This window comes from Spodoptera frugiperda, chromosome 17 (assembly GCF_023101765.2).
Source record: "Spodoptera frugiperda isolate SF20-4 chromosome 17, AGI-APGP_CSIRO_Sfru_2.0, whole genome shotgun sequence".
Taxonomy (NCBI): domain Eukaryota; kingdom Metazoa; phylum Arthropoda; class Insecta; order Lepidoptera; family Noctuidae; genus Spodoptera; species Spodoptera frugiperda.
Genome location: NC_064228.1, coordinates 98,346 through 114,452, shown reverse-complemented (window position 1 = coordinate 114,452; position 16,107 = coordinate 98,346). Strand labels below are relative to the sequence as shown.

Below are 16,107 nucleotides of genomic sequence, written 5' to 3'. Positions count from 1 at the left end.
TATTTTCCACCTAGCCCAACCATTTAATAGTAAATTACCTAGGTAGGTCCTTAAATATACAACATCAGAAATCGAGAAAAATCAACAAGGAAGAGTTGAACACACAAAGAAGGTATCTACTCGGTAGAAAGATGAAAGGTTCCACCGAATAAATATCGGTACAGGGCGCTGTGAAATTATAAGCTCTCAGAGGAGTCCCTTCTAATAACTTACTTGAACAAATAGTAGTTTAGTTACCTTCGAATCTTTCAAACCGGCTTTTTCCTCAAAAAACTCTATCGTAAACGGCAAATGTAATTATTGACTCTGAGTGGCTCGGGTCCGCCGCAGTACAGCGGCGTGGCAGAAGGTCCACTCTACACCAACCTATCGTCTATGTTCTATGAACACATAAACTAGAAGCTGTCGAACAACTTCGCAGACGACTGCTTCGTTGGTCGAGAAGTCGCAAAAACTAATGGGTCCCGGCTTCGATTCCCAGATCTGGGAAAGTACGCACAGATAGATACTTATTTGTGATTTTCGTTAGGTACTAGTAATATAGGCTAAAGTCTCATAGGGGCCTAGGGGAAATGTCGCCCTAACCCACTACTACTACTACTTATTCCCCTGCACAGTGGCCACGACTGTGGGTCCCTTGCTCTAATGGAACCCGTGCGCTTCGATAAAATATTTATTGGAATTAAATATGGTGGGCCGGTGGCCCTCCGGCAAATTACAGCTCCGATTGAGGAGCCAGTACATATACATTCCGCTGGAAAGGTCACGACGGTGGCGCATTACACACAGGTTTTTTAGATAAAATATAGACTGTGGGGTAAACAACTTCGAAGTAAATTTTCATGTCGGGCAAAGTATTTAAAAAGAGTTTAAAAGAACCCTTTGGTTTTTAAACATTTTCACAAATAATATATCGAATAGTTTCAGTAACAGTTGTAATAGTTTGGGTGAAGACCAAGTTAACGAACAATGAAACACAATATTACTTAAAATAATTGTTTATTACTTACATAGGTGTATAAATAAATGTTTTCTTAAAATTAGCTCTTGCAACTAAAGTAGTGTAACAACATTGTCTGGCTGCATTGGGCAGGTAACCGATGTGTTACTTATTATCTTTACAATATAGATTATAATTATAATATCAGGTAACGTTAGATATGGTGACTGAATCGGAAAATGAAAAAAAGCATTAGGTAAACTTCCAGCGCGCAATCTCTGCTTGCGTTATGTTTAGCGCGCCATCTGTTGGCGGTAACTAGAACTTGGTATTATACAATAGATGTCGCTACTTTACTCTCTCCAAGAAGTTTGATCCTGTTGAGATAGTTCAATTCTTGTTAACAGAACTAGTACAGAATGCGACCAGTTGTCCAGTCTGAACTGTGACGCAAACCTGAACAGTGACAACTGGGAAATTCCAAAAATCACTGGGATGCTACTAGTTACATAAATCATATAATCATTGTTCATTTTACTTAATTATTAGTAGGTCAGACATAAGTCTTTAGTCAACTCTATCTTATACGCCTATACCTACATTCATATAATTAATATTAATACTCCTTTACCATGATTGCCCCAAGCAATATATTCTACAACAAGGTAAAATCTATCTTATATCAATTAGTCTAAGGTTGTATTTCTAGTTCCGGTGGTAATGGTATATTCTTCATAATGGCGAAACGTTTCAGGGCGTCATACTTCCCCCGCAGCGCCTCCACTTCCTCGCGGATCCTGTTGTTCTCGTCCTGCATCAGTTCCATGTCGTGCCACTCCTGCAAGTTGCGGGAATTCAATAAGAGATGGCGCTGTATCAAGTTTCGTGTTACATAGTATGGATTACTTTTTATAGCAATAAATATCTTAGGAAACATGTTTGTTATCTAACTCTATACTCCAACAGAATATAATTAGGAAAAACAAATAATTTTTTCGTAGATAAAATCAATTAATTACAAGTATGATGATAGTTATTTATATTTATTTTATTCTGCAGAAAACTTGATAATGATGATAAATTATATTATGATATCGATTGCTAGATAGTAAGCGTTAAAACCGCTTGCTAATAATTTAGGCCATATAGACATGGTAATACTTGCTTTTTATTTATTTCATTTTAGTCACTATAGTGCTATAGTAGCGCACTTATACCACTTAGAAGTATACAGAAAGAAAAAGAAATATTGTCTAAATAAATAACACTAGCCATAATTTCGGCTTATATAATTATCGTGTAGTCTGTCTGTACAAACCTGGCTCTTCTCAGTCTCGAGCTCGTCCTTCTGCTCGATGCGCTTGATGCGGCACGACGCGGCGTACCCGCGGTTCTTCAGCGTTCTACGGCGCTGCTTCATTCTGCAATACATCACATTCGTTATTATAACAGGTGATATTTCATCAATACAAGTAATAATACTAATCAGTATTGATTTTGGTAAAGTGAACTGTGACACATAAATGTTAGTCTCCGTTTAACAAAATATGGCAGAGTATAACATGAAGAGGTTCACGATTGAGGATCGTGGTGTCACTTGTTACTAGTCGGACAAATCTGTGATCCTAATATTCTAGTATACCGTGAGAACAATAGTTTACCGGACTATCTGGTCGCGGGTGAGTCCTCTCATCTTGAGCTGTCGGTTCAGGTCGCGCACGGAGATGGAGACCAGCTCGTCGTCACTGATCTCCGCGCACGGGGTCGGCGACAAGGGAGCCTGCAACCAATGTAAACATTAATTAGGTATTAACAAACCGAACGATTCAATACTTTGAATCCATTAACTTTGAATCTCCATTTATGAAATTGTTAAAACTGCAAGTATCATATATTATTATAGTCAGTCAAAGTATTGTCATTCACAAAATTAATCTAGCAAAAATCGTTGTAATTGAACCTCAGCTGACAGAAATTCTATGTTCAAAAACAAGTAATGGGGCAGATCATCCAGGGAGCATGGAGGTAGGCATCTAGTGACAATGGCTGCTGCTGCGGCCAGGCACTACTTAGGACCGGGAACCATTCAATATAATTAATTGTTTCATTATAATCAAACGCTCACCTCCAAGTCATCCCAGTGTCCGTCCATATTCCCTTATATTTTTCTATTAAACCACGCCTAACTGTAATACTCGAAATATTTACTAAACTTTTACTTTTTGCAAGTCGGTACATAGGTACTGTTCCACTCGAGTCACAACTACAAGTGAGCGAAACATATACCGGCGAAGTACCGAGCAGAGAAACTGCAAATCATCGTGACTTCAAAATATAGACGAGTGAATTATGATATTCGAATTTATCTTGTTTGTGTGACGTCTCCGATACAGTAGCAGCTAGCGAGGTGCCAGTGATTCATTGTGCGCAATTGATTCGTGCAACAACTCAACAAGGATAATACAAGAGACATCAGTACAGGGGCTCGCGCCACACGTGCAAACATTACGACCCACTTATAGCTGGATTCCATCTGTCAAATTATGCTAGTGAATTTTACTGGACTTCCAGCTAACCAAGTGGAGACAAGTAGCCTAGAGTCAGAGGCAAGTAGCCTCTTTTGAAATTCATTTTATAAAACAAGGCTGCTTAGCGGGCAACCGCGAGAAGGCCCATCCTGTTCGTAATAGGCGTCGAAGAAGCAATATTCTAACAACATCCTTGCTTTCGTTTGCGTTATTTGGGGTCGCGAGCTCATACTCTCTAGGTTATACTGCACAAGTACCACCCGTGACTGGCCGTGACCTTTACTTAGTTGCAGTAACATCATGACCCTCCGTTGCGTCGCGCGGTTGGGTAAAAACCAGTACGATTGTACCTAAATGATTCGTGGTGGAAGTGATTGCATGAAGGTCGCCACGCTAGTTCAATTCCGGTGGGACAAAAAAATCTAGGTAGAACACAGTAAGTAGACTCAGATGTGTTTGGTGATCAAGGGAGAATTTAAAGTCATTACGGTAGTGGGCGCCGCGGCCGCCGTGCCACCCAATAATACAACGCATGTCAATCACATTAATCGAAATGATTAGAAGTACTTTTAATTGGCATTTACTAACTAATATTATAAATGCGAAATTCTGTGTGTTTGTGTGTATGTTTGCTACTCAATCAAGACAAAATTAAGGGATATGGAAGATATTTGGAACAGGTGTAGATTATGGTCTAGAATAACACATAGGCTACATTTCATTCCACGGGAATGCGAAGCAAGAAGCTAGTTGGATAATAAAGTTTCCTCATAAATATTAGTAACTAATTCAAGGATTTTTGAATAGTTTCAAACTGCGGCTGGAGATAAAATCATGAACAGCATGCAAGCTGCTAGCCGAGCTATCACCCGTTATATATTATGAAACTTATACATTCATTTAATGGTATTCCAAGTTTGGGTGTAAAGTGTAATTATGTAAAATTTGTGTTTTTAAGTCACTACTACATAGCCCAAGTAAATTACAAAAATAAGAAATTGAAAATCTTCATACTTCTAGTCCTGTCAATATTATAAATAAGGTGCAAAGAAATTATATCATTAGTTCACTATTACCTTTTATACAAAAAAGATAACAAAACAAAAATAATCAAAGGGTCTTGAGAAGCAAAACAGGTCCTTGTGTACTGTGCTTCTACTAAATGTAAGTCAATGTCAAGCATTTATTACAATTTAACCATAAATAAGTTCTTTTAAAATATCTACAAATAAAGAAATAAATAATAGTCAGTCTGTCTGTCAGTGAACCTAGGTGGTTTCTTAAAGTGTAACTTCAAATGAAGACGAACAAGCAAGAAACTTCATTCATTACATTTTTTTTTTAATATACTGTCTGGGGAAACATCTTATGACTTAATTTAGTAGAAAAGCTAGCCATACTTGATAAATCTTTCTTTTTTTAAAAAAAAAAATTTTAATTTTTAGTTTATGTTGAAATATTTCGTTGTATTATGTATTGTGTTCTGTGGACGAGTTCTACTTCAAGTCATATGAGTGATCTCCATACTGAATAATTATGTTTAATTGCTGCCATACTGGCCATTTCAAATGATAATATTTTTTTCTTTGGCTAACCATTCTAATCTCAAATGTATTTAATTTTTATACCATTTTTCTCAAGTAGCCTTTTGGTTAATAGCCTAATATTTGTTACTCCACACAAACACACATAAAGCTGCTGGCAGAACCTACATCAATAATATGTACAGCATGCATTCACATGCTGTATGTATTCATTATTCACTTCTATTGTTCTAACCTCTAACCTCAGTTTGGTCTAGTAGGAGGCTTGTAGTTTGAGGTGTTATTGATACTTTGGCTTCCAATAGCTTGGATTTAATAGGTACTTTTAGTTACTTACAATATATTCAATTAATACAATAAAATTATATGTTGCTACTTGAACTATAAGATTCGTAAATTGTAATGATACTATATCTAAAACCTTCAACAATTTGGACAAACCATCAGTCACTAACTTACTATATCGACTATGTTTTATTAGTACGTCAATATTGATAGATACATTTGCATTGCTTACCATTACTACTGGTTTCCTTCCACCCAACTCCTTTAAATCATGAGGCATAATAAGTTTTTGAGGTAATTGTTTAGATAACGGGAGACCCCGTTACAATCTATTTCCTATCTGTTTTACACTTTCCCTCTACTTTCAAGTAGTACAAAACACAATTTGTGTAAGATTACACAATAATAACAATTAAAAAAGAGTACTTTCTAGAAAATGTTTAATAAATTAAAACAAATAAACAATAACTAATACGCAGAAACTACTCTCCGCAGAAAGGAGAAAAGTCACTTGACAATCAATCAATAGTGATGTGGCTTATCCGGTTTCACATGTAGACAATAGACAATACACATGTAGATAATGCAGTTAGTTTTACGTGTATACTATTTCTAGAATAGTCACACAATTTCTGTTGCTACAATTTTAATTTTTTACCTAAATATATTAATAAATACATGATTTTGTATACTACATATGTCTGTCATTATTAATTAATCTTAAAGAACATTATTCTGGAACATTCGCATTAAACTTATTTTTATTTTTTTTGTTACGTGTATCCCACGGTGTATCCTGTCAAAAGTTACAAGGAAAAAAATGTTTATAAATTTTAGTCTATGCTTTTGAAGTCTAAGCAACGTTGCTTTTGGTTTTATTTAGTCTGTGGGTAATTGTGGTCGTTGATTGACGACTTTGAGAAATAACAGCGAGTAGACGCATTTTATTTATCGTGTTTGTGATATAATTTAGTGTAAAATGGCAAAAAGGAAAAATAAACCTTTAATAGACTCTGACTCTAGCAGTGAGTGCTCAGATTTGGACTCAGTAAGTTACTTTTCTTTAAAAACCTTAGGTTATAAGTTCACGTCCGTACGTAACGATTTGACGGCATTCTTCATTAATTTGACTGCGTAAATAGGCCAAGATCAATGTTCCTTCGTTCTAAATCCATCTTTTGCGCATTATGTGAAAAACAAACGCATGTAACTTGTTTCAGCTCGCAAAAAACTTGAAAATTATTCCTTATCTCTTCCGAAGAAAACGGATGTTGTTTACGTTACGTTAAAGCTTTATTAAATGGCTTCTGTTGCGTGAGTCATAAATAAAAATGAATGAAAGCTAATGTTCCCGCCTATAAAATATCTTCGGTTAGCTGCAAATGTTACATGATAGCAAAATTAAAGATAAAATATTAAACACTTTGCAAAGTCATGGTGGAAATACTAAAAGTTTGTAACTTGTTATGGTATTTTATCTAAGTCATTCAGCCAAGAAATGCTCATGGCTTATATAATTTTGAACCTAGACTTTCTCTTTTCAGCCAAAATCCAAGTATCTGATATAATATTGAATTTATTGAGAATTGTTTTCATTATATTTTCTTGCAGCTAAATTATGTTTTTGTAATTTTGATGTCTCATGATCATGACCTACATACCAGTCATCTAGAGCCTAACTTCAGAATAATATGAAAATAACAAAATTTAAGTGCAATAATATTAGTCATAAGATATATAAATAAAAATGTACAATAATGGAAACAAAAAATACCATACAATAAAAAATATTTTGGTTGCATTTTAATGGTACTAAAAATTTAAGTTACTGAATACAGTGCATTTATGTATCCAGAAACTACATTAACTGGAATTCATTGAAACTGGTATTATCAAGGTTTTTATGCAGTAATATTACTACAATAGTTGTATTTCATATTATTTGATTGTTGGAATCGGCAAATGCAAAATGTTTTTGAGTAATTGTAACAGAAAACAAACTAATATTGTTGGTAATAAAGTCCTTTAATTTACTAAAACTAAAAGCTCTAATTAGTTGAGTTTATGTTTTAAACTTTGTTCTTACTGAGCTGTTCTCTGCAAGAGTTATTGAATATAAAACATACATTTTTAAAGACATTTCTCTCTATAAAGGATATGATTATCAGTTAACATGTGTAAGCTTGGTACCCATCAAGTCATTTAAATGTTTGTATCAATACATATTATGATCTTTTAATTCTGTTTGTCTCCATCTGTATGTCTTCAGTTCATTCCTGAGTAGAATTTAGTTAGTGAGAAACAAAATTGCAATTTGATGTCCATATTAATAATATTATTAATAAAGCATATTGTAGACATTTACTTTTTATTATCTATATTTCGTTTTTAATTTTATCTGGAATGAATGTGTAACTGTTTTATGTCCCAATAAAGAAAAATAAAAACAAGCCACACAAGTGGGTAGGACAGCCAACTGCCTTGTACAGTCCATTGTACTTTCTATGATTTATTATGCAGACATTCTGTGATCTATTTGTGACCATTTGTCACAAATATTCTTTAATTTCTAGTAGATTATGTTCAGACGTAATGCACAAATAAAATGCAGTGTTAAATAATGTAATATGTGTATGATTTACAGCAATTCCTGAATTTAGCAAAGAAAAAGAAGAAACCCGAAGACTCCCCGCCACAGTCAAAATCTAAGAAGTCTGGCTCAGGGTCTGACAGTGAGTCCGACTGGGACGATGATGACAACAAGAAGTCAAACTGTAAGTGAAATGTTATACCGGCCACACTAACACAATGCTCAGTCGGAACCGTTGTATCCAGACTGCAGTTACTAAAATTGCCAACTGGTTATGGTTTAATTCTACCTTTGCCTTTGCCCTAAAGTTGGTGGTTTGTAGACAATAGAGAGCAGTATCACAGCAGTATACAGTACCTGCTACAGTCCTTAAATAAATAAATGTTACAAAACTGTTGGTCTTCACATTTGTTTTATGGTAGATGGCATACTACAATACTATAGTCAAGAGATAGCTTCAACAGTTTACTCATTAGTGGACATAAACAGTAAACTTAATTATTGTTATTCACATTTTTCAGCTAAATCCTCATCCTCATCGGGGTCAGACTCGGAGAGTGATGCCAGAAGTGATACATCGAAAAAAAAAGAAGCCCCTCGCAGTACAAGGAAAACATCGTCGGAGCACTCGGACGACAGCCAGAAGCGAGTGGAGCCTAAAAAGACAGAGACCAGAAGGAGCACTGACAGCGCAGAGTCAGCCAAGAAGAAGGACACATACAGTGAGCCCGAGGAAGGTCAGCACTCATACTTTACTGGTACACTACTCGTACCGCGCGGCTTCATCCGCTGTTCGGACCATATTTGGTCTAATAATTCAGGAGAAAAGGTCACACTGGCTGACGGAAAAGTTACTTACTTTTCTAAATATTTATTATGCATAATTATTCTTGGTGCATCAGAAATGTTTAGTGAATAGTAGTCATAGTCAAGCTGGATTCGAAAGTCCTGGCAGCCGATAATCACCTAATTATTTAACATAAATAATTATTAGACTGATTCATTAATGTAGAGTTAGTATTTTAAATATTGGAAGATATAAAACAGTTAAAATAAGCATGATTAATTCTGTTTCAGGTGAAGTATCGTCACATTCGTCAGATAATGATTCCATAGATTCGGAAGAAGAATTCGATGACGGGTGAGTGTACTGTACACACACGGGAAGCTAGTTGCTTTACTAAATGTCTGGTTTAGCATAAACTATAACTCGTTCTACTGTTCGTAGGTATGACGAGAACCTCATGGGCGATGAGGAGGACAGAGCTCGCCTCGCCGCCATGTCGGAGAAGGAGAGGGAGCAGGAGATCTTCAAGCGAATCGAGAGGAGAGATCTCATGAAAACCAGGTCAGTTGCTCACACATACCTCTCGCTACATTGTTTACAGGCTAGTTTCTAGTTTCAAATTAGTGAAATTCAATAGATTTTCTGATATGTTAAAATGAATAATTTTATGATAGAAACTAATTTAGTATTTACTAGCTGTGTCCGCGACTTTGTACGCGTAATTCTCGGTCTCGTGGGAATTCTAGGATAAACCCCTATTTTGTGCTCCACAACCTGCTCTTGACGAAAGTTGGATTAATGATACCTGTGCCATCATCTAAATAAGACTGTTTCGGACGCCAACTAACTCATACAATATACGTAATTAAATTCGTGCATCGTTTTACTAACCTCGAAAGTCACGAAAAAGACACCCATAACGAAAATTTGAATATGGAGCTGCGACCAACTTGGATTTACATTTTGACAACACTGTCGGTTTTGCCACCCTCGAAAGCACATTGACGATTCCCGGCGGCTTCAAGCTATTTCGACCATCGGTCCCATATTTGCAGCGTAAACTCCACTGCGGGTAACCTAACATTAGACAAACATATATTTGCGTTTGGTACAGTAATTGTGTCTAGGGATCGGACGGCACTATTAAGTTTGTTTTTACTGTACTTATATACATTTTTCGTGATGAAAAGTACCTAGTGTTGTGCCCAGGATATTAAAGTATAATAATACCAAGTTTCATCATAATTAAACCGGTAGTTTTTGCGTGATGCGTGAACATACAGACAGACATAAGGACAAAAAAAAAATATTTGTTTTTTTGGCTTAAGTGTCTTTCTTGTAAGACTAGTGCCTTACTATAAGTATTTTGATATTTTCCATATTGAGAATGAACACTTAATTATAGATTGATTAGTGTATGTTGTATTAGTGAGTGAGTGTAGCCCCGTGTGTTGGTAGATGGGAGATCGAGCGCAAGCTGCGCCTGGCGCGTCGGTCGGCGGCGCTGGGGTCGCTGACCCCGGCCGACGTGGCCCGCCGCCGCGCCGCGCGCCGCCGCCGCCGCGCCGCCCGCGCGCAGGCACCGCCCCCAGACAAAGGTAACTACTACATACACTACCATACTCATACACTACATACAGGATAATTTACCCTCGAAGAAGCTAGTGGTCAGTGGTCAGTACACGCCGCCTGACCTGTGTCAGGCACGGGTTTGCCACACGTGGATACTTATCTTTGGATGGGGGCACCCCTACCAGCTACCTCTAGACTGCGTCCAGTGGCGTGCTATTCTTATTTTTAGCTGTCAGGATATTTCCAACTGATTACAGACACTTTGGCAATACGTAGACAGATCCATCTAACTTGTTTTCCTCCTGTCCCATAAAAACGACTATGTCTATTGTTTACCTAGACGTCTTCATTCAAACTTACTTCCTTTTTAAGAACAAAACGATATTCTGGTCTATGTGACAGTATTGAATAGATATCATTACATTGTAATGTTTCACTGTACAATTCATCTCTCATTAGTAAACCCGGCCATATTATGTGCATTGTTGTTTATATCCCACGAGAGTATAACAATACAATACTGTATGTGTACAGAGCCGGAGGTGGAGCCCCCGCCGCCAGCGGAGCCCGAGCAGGAGAAGGAACAACCCCCGCCCAGTCCCGGGGAGATACTCGACGATAAACACGACGCTGGTAATTCACCACCTTATACATTACATTATAATATGAGTTGTTTCTTTCATGGCATAGATTGGGAAACGGCAGAAGAGGCCATCGGCGCCGCCTGTACACTGCTGTACCAGGAGACTAGCTACACACATGTATTACAGACCTTCTGGGGATTGTACATGTAGGGGAGGGTCGGGAGTCCGGTAACATTACCCTGCCGTGTACCAGTCCGGTGGAGGAGTGATGTCGGATGTATAGTTGTTGGATGTGAGTAAATAACGTGATGGCGTGTCCAGATCGGTCGGAGCGCGCCGGGTCCCCGCAGTTCGGCAAGACGGAGCGCAAGCGGAACGTCGACGACAAGCGACAGAACGCCATGGCCGCGCTGCGGGCGCAGAGGGACGCCAAGGCGACACGCGTCGAGCTCAGCAGGCAGCGCCGACGCCAGGAACAGTCGCACAAGGACAAGGACGACACCGACGTCAGTATACCGCTGTATTACTATATACCACCACATGCCTGGCGGGTGGAGTCGGCCCTAGTAACATGAATGTTTGGTGCAGGACGCGGACGCGGAGATCATCGGCGGCACCAGCAAGCAGAGCGTGAAGCTGAAGGCCTCCGACATATACTCCGACGACTCCGGCTCCGACTCCGACGACAACAAGTCACAAGGTAACTCTCACTGAATCATGTATACTGCACTCATTATTTTATTGTGATAATTGTCATCATTAACTTTTCATCAATAATGTCCACTTGAAACAAAGTATATGTAAAAAAAAAAATGTATTTAAAAGTTGAGAAAATACACAATATAACAATAATAATTTAGTTAAAAGTGTAATTAGTTGTATGAGAGATGAATAATGTATGCTGTACCGTGTCCAGGGCGGCGCAGCTCGTCCAGCTCGATGTCGTCGGGCGGCGAGGAGGACGACGCCAAGCGGGAGCGGGAGCTGGTCGAGGTCAAGTACGCAGACTCCAAGGACCAGATCAACAAACTCAGGCTCAGCAGGTACACCGCCGCTATATGTACCATGTCTCGCTACGTCGCGGGGTATAGCAGTATGTACAGTGTAGTAACGGCGGTCTGTCCAGGTTCAAGTTGGAGCGCCTGGTGCACCTGCCGTTCTTCGCGCGCGTCGTCACGGGCTGCTTCGTCCGCATCGGCATCGGGAACAACAACGGGAACCCCGTCTACAGGGTACGTCACATCAACACTTACATCTCCACCAATACAACATATTAATATATCACCTGATAGTTATGTTCCAAAGTCGCGCCGGACTCGCAGAGCTCCGGTGGTTTCGTGGCTGTACCTACTGTAGATCGTGGTGTACAGGAGTAGTTAGTAATGTACTTAGTGTTGTATTGCAGGTGGCCGAGATCATAGACGTGTACGAGACGGCGAAGGTGTACAACCTGGGCAACACTCGCACCAACAAGGGCCTGAAGCTGCGGCACGGCACCCAGGACCGAGTCTTCCGGCTGGAGTTCGTCAGCAACCAGGAGTTCACGGAGAGCGAGTTCCAGAAGTGGAACAAAGCCATCAAGGACGCCAACAAGAAGCCGCCCACCATGGACTTCGTGCGGAACAAGATACAGGAGGTCAAGGAGGCGCTCATGTACGAGTTCAAGGTGCGGACCATCATTATTTATTCACACACCAACCATACCCCCGGAGGACACGGTGGAACATACGCTTGCGGTCTGCCCTGCGTGGGCTGAGCACCGCCGTGTCCTCAGGGATGTGGTCGGCGACGGCGCCCTCTCGCGTCCACTGATACAAGCCATGGTGCGGAGCGAGGGGGACTGGGATGCTGTCTCCTCCTTCTGCAAGCAGTCATGCTAGCTAAGGAAGGCGGGGCGCGCGAACCTCACGCCCCAGCCGTCGCGAGAGACACTCCGGGCGTCGGGGATCGCGCGACGATCAACCGTAAGGAGTTCACGGCGAGCAAGGGTAACTTGCCGCCCGACTAGAACCAGACCCGTGCGTGCGGCGCGTCGCATTCTGCGCGCGCCTCAAATAGCCATCAGACCACCACAGATGGGGCCCAGTAGGGCTGATGCCTAATCCGGAGCTGCGGACTACCTAGCGGGTTTACCGGGGCTCCGGCTCGACGGGCAGGAGTAGGAACGGGGTGGTTTTTCGCCCAAGGCGGGAGAAGTCATTGGATGATTTTCCACCCTCAAAAAAAAAAAAAAAAAAACACCAACCATACTAAACATATAGCAATGAAATTAACCACTTCATAGTTTCTCTCAGTGCTGAGGAATGTGACTCTTTCTGATCTTATTCACTAGATGTCGCCATTTATTGCGTTCCGTTACTCGATTTATTGCAACATTCATTAATCTTTAGCACTTTGGATGTTGAATTAGACTTATTATTGATATTGTATTATCTCTCTCTGGTCTCTTTCCTTCTACTTTAGGTCTAGTATAGTGTTGTATAATTTGGAGTTTATTGAAGATATATAAAGGTGTGTAATATGTTGACACTGGTGGTATCGGCAGGAGGAGGACATTGAGAAGATAGTAGCGGAGAAGGATCGGTTCCGGTCGCACCCCACCAACTACGCCATGAAGAAAACGCAGCTCATGAAGGAACGAGACGTCGCGCAACTCAGGTACTTACTTACACACACACACACATACATACAGACAGACACGTTACCTTACGCTTCTACCTATACACACTAGTCATTGGTAAAACATTTGTTATTCAGCTTATTGTCTGACTGTAGACACCAGTAAGTATATCTCGCGCGATATTGTCGTAATATGAGTGTAAGGCCGGGGGGAGGGGGGAGGGGGGGACTGTACACACACACACACACACACACACCGCCCAACACACACATCCCGCGGTCCGCGCAGCCTCACTGCGGGACTAACACTCACTCACCACAGCTCACACACGGGTGTGACCTGCATAACGAGCGATATTGTGTTACAGAGGGGACGACGAGACGGTCATGGAACTGAACGCCAAGATACAGGAGCTGGAGGAGCGAGCCAGCCAACTGGACAAAACCAGGACCTCCTCCATACAGAGCATCTCGTACATCAACAACAGGAACCGGAAGCTCAACGTGGAGACCGCGGAGAAGGCCATCATGGAGGAGGTGAAGGCCAACAAGGGCAAGAAGGCGGACGACCCCTTCACCCGCCGGAGCACCAAGCCCGTCATGAACTTCAAGTCCGGCGCCAGCAAGGCACAGGTACGTACTTGTATCGTAACGTATGCTGGTGGCAAACAAAATGAGAAATCCATGTATTGACATGTAAATGTACCATGTGTAACGTGTGTATATGTCCCCCCCCAGGACGCGCGCAGCGAGGACGAGGCGGAGGCCCGGCAGCGGGACGCGGCGCGGGCGCTCAAGGAACTCAAGGACAAGGAACGACTCGTGAGTACTGCACTACTACTGTACCACACTGGACGGTTACGGCTTGTAACCACTTGTATCCACATGTAACCACTTGTATCCACATGTAACCACTTGTATCCACATGTAACCACTTGTATCCACATAATGTAACCACTTGTATCCACATGTAACCACTTGTATCCACATGTAACCACTTGTATCCACATGTAACCACTTGTATCCACATGTAACCACTTGTATCCACATGTAACCACTTGTATCCACATGTAACCACTTGTATCCACATGTAACCACTTGTATCCACATGTAACCACTTGTACCCACATGTAACCACTTGTACCCACATGTAACCACTTGTACCCACATGTAACCACTTGTATCCACATAATGTAACCACTTGTATCCTCATGTAACCACATGTATCGTTGCAGCAAGCCGCGGCCGAGCCGGCCAGCGGAGCCAGCGGGGGCGCGGCGGCGCGCGACGTACCGGGCGGGGGCGCGGCGCGGGGGCGGGGGCGGGGGCGCGGCCAGCCTGTACTCGCTGCACGACTTCGACATCAGCATCGAGCTGGACCTGCCGGCGCCGCGCCCCCGCCGGCCGCGCCCCGCGCGCCCCCGCCCGCGGCCCGTGACACGGGCCCGCGCCGCTCGCTCAACCTCGACGAGTACAAGAAGCGACACGGACTCATATGATCGGACACTGTATTGTATACATGATTATGTCACGTCGACGTGTCTTTGTGTGATGTCTTAGTGTGAGTGTACAGACTGGACCTTAAAAATGTTGAGTGTAACCATACGCAGTGTGAGTGTCCACGAACCTTCCTTCCTTGAATGCTTGCACTAACTTACACCCAATATTTTTGATCTGATGGATCAACGACAGATGGAGTGTCCCCTGTTACTATTTCTCTACAATCGAGTCCCCCTGTATGGCCCGCAGCGGAGGACAGCATACAAGTACAACAGTAACTGTCGAGTCAAAGCCTATTGTTTCATTTTCCGTCCAATTTTATTTGGTTATACTACAGATACAGTCGCCGTGTAAGCAATATTGAATATGTCGTGCAGTAATACAACAGGGACACTCCTGAGTCGGTGTGGAGCTGAGACTTAGACTTACAATGTATGTATAATTACCTCCAATGCGGCGGACGCCTGTTAGCCTTAATTAATATAAGTAGTTGTTATAGCTTATTTATTATTGTTCCTGTTCCCGCCGGAACAGTTTTAGTATTCCTTTTTATTGTATATCGTATAAATTCAATTTGCAAGAGCAATAAAAATGTAAGAAAATGTATTTAATAAATGAATGATAAGGAGCTAGACTAGTGGAATCGCCATGTGACACAAATGTTGCAAAATGGAACTACAAAATATAGTTCTCGAATAGTTATTGGTAAGCGCGCACTTCGCCCCGATACAAAGTGTGAAAATATCTTTATAGACAGTTTCCAAAACTACGACATTGCGGACTGCGAGGCCTCGAGTTATAATTTGATTGTGTTGCAGTAATATAAATAGTGTAACGTGACGTGAGGCCGCGGTCGCGCCGTCCGACGTGTCGCAGCCGACAGTTCCTCGTGACAACTCGTGTTCAAACATTTATACCGTTGTAATACTTATGTACTTTATTTATTTGACTATGAACAAATTGATAATGGTTAATACTTAATTCTTGTAAATGGAAGCTCAAAAGCTTAAATAAAATTTGATAAAACAAGTTCTCAAGAATTTTATTTTTGTTGTTGTTCAAAGGATCATGCGTCGATACTTTTGTCTGAGTGTAATAATGGTGCTACCGTCGCCCACCAGATGCCACTGGTATGGAATTGTCAACAATGTCACAGGT

The 16,107-nt window shown here is 41.1% G+C and overlaps 2 protein-coding genes across 3 annotated transcripts; one reads left to right on the top strand and one right to left on the bottom strand.

Annotated features, from left to right (window-relative positions):
• Window positions 1-982: 982 nt before the first annotated feature.
• On the bottom strand, window positions 983-5,828 carry LOC118276889 (transcription factor MafK). 2 transcript variants are annotated; one of them, XM_035595494.2, is made up of 4 exons: window positions 5,530-5,828; window positions 2,602-2,720; window positions 2,259-2,361; window positions 983-1,778 (listed from the first exon to the last, which is right to left on the bottom strand). In XM_035595494.2, the coding sequence occupies exons 1-4, from the start codon at window positions 5,575-5,577 to the stop codon at window positions 1,632-1,634; spliced, it is 417 nt and encodes a 138-aa protein (XP_035451387.2). In that variant the 5' UTR covers window positions 5,578-5,828; the 3' UTR covers window positions 983-1,631. The 2 variants fall into 2 exon arrangements, with proteins under 2 accessions (XP_035451387.2, XP_035451388.2); XM_035595495.2 differs by lacking the exon at window positions 5,530-5,828 and adding an exon at window positions 3,066-3,233.
• A 339-nt stretch (window positions 5,829-6,167) lies between these two features.
• On the top strand, window positions 6,168-15,978 carry LOC118276761 (RNA polymerase-associated protein Rtf1). Its single transcript, XM_035595285.2, has 16 exons — window positions 6,168-6,345; window positions 7,942-8,071; window positions 8,409-8,624; window positions 8,965-9,028; window positions 9,116-9,235; window positions 10,133-10,272; window positions 10,781-10,879; window positions 11,152-11,336; window positions 11,419-11,530; window positions 11,747-11,873; window positions 11,957-12,062; window positions 12,236-12,496; window positions 13,376-13,488; window positions 13,818-14,082; window positions 14,188-14,271; window positions 14,685-15,978. Exons 1-16 carry the CDS (start codon window positions 6,277-6,279, stop codon window positions 14,946-14,948), a joined length of 2,355 nt encoding a protein of 784 aa, XP_035451178.2. The 5' UTR covers window positions 6,168-6,276; the 3' UTR covers window positions 14,949-15,978.
• Window positions 15,979-16,107: the final 129 nt, after the last annotated feature.

Bases quoted from the DNA above. Each gene is read 5' to 3' on its own strand.
- LOC118276889 (XM_035595494.2), bottom strand. From the start codon at position 5,577: ATGCCTCATGATTTAAAGGAGTTGGGTGGAAGGAAACCAGTAGTAATG. The intron at 2,721-5,529 runs GTAAGCAATGCA...CATTGGTTGCAG, and splicing joins GAAGGAAACCAGTAGTAATG to GCTCCCTTGTCGCCGACCCC. The intron at 2,362-2,601 runs GTAAACTATTGT...GATGTATTGCAG, and splicing joins ACCCGCGACCAGATAGTCCG to AATGAAGCAGCGCCGTAGAA.
- LOC118276761 (XM_035595285.2), top strand. From the start codon at position 6,277: ATGGCAAAAAGGAAAAATAAACCTTTAATAGACTCTGACTCTAGCAGT. The intron at 11,337-11,418 runs GTCAGTATACCG...TGTTTGGTGCAG, and splicing joins AGGACAAGGACGACACCGAC to GACGCGGACGCGGAGATCAT. The intron at 13,489-13,817 runs GTACTTACTTAC...ATTGTGTTACAG, and splicing joins CGAGACGTCGCGCAACTCAG to AGGGGACGACGAGACGGTCA.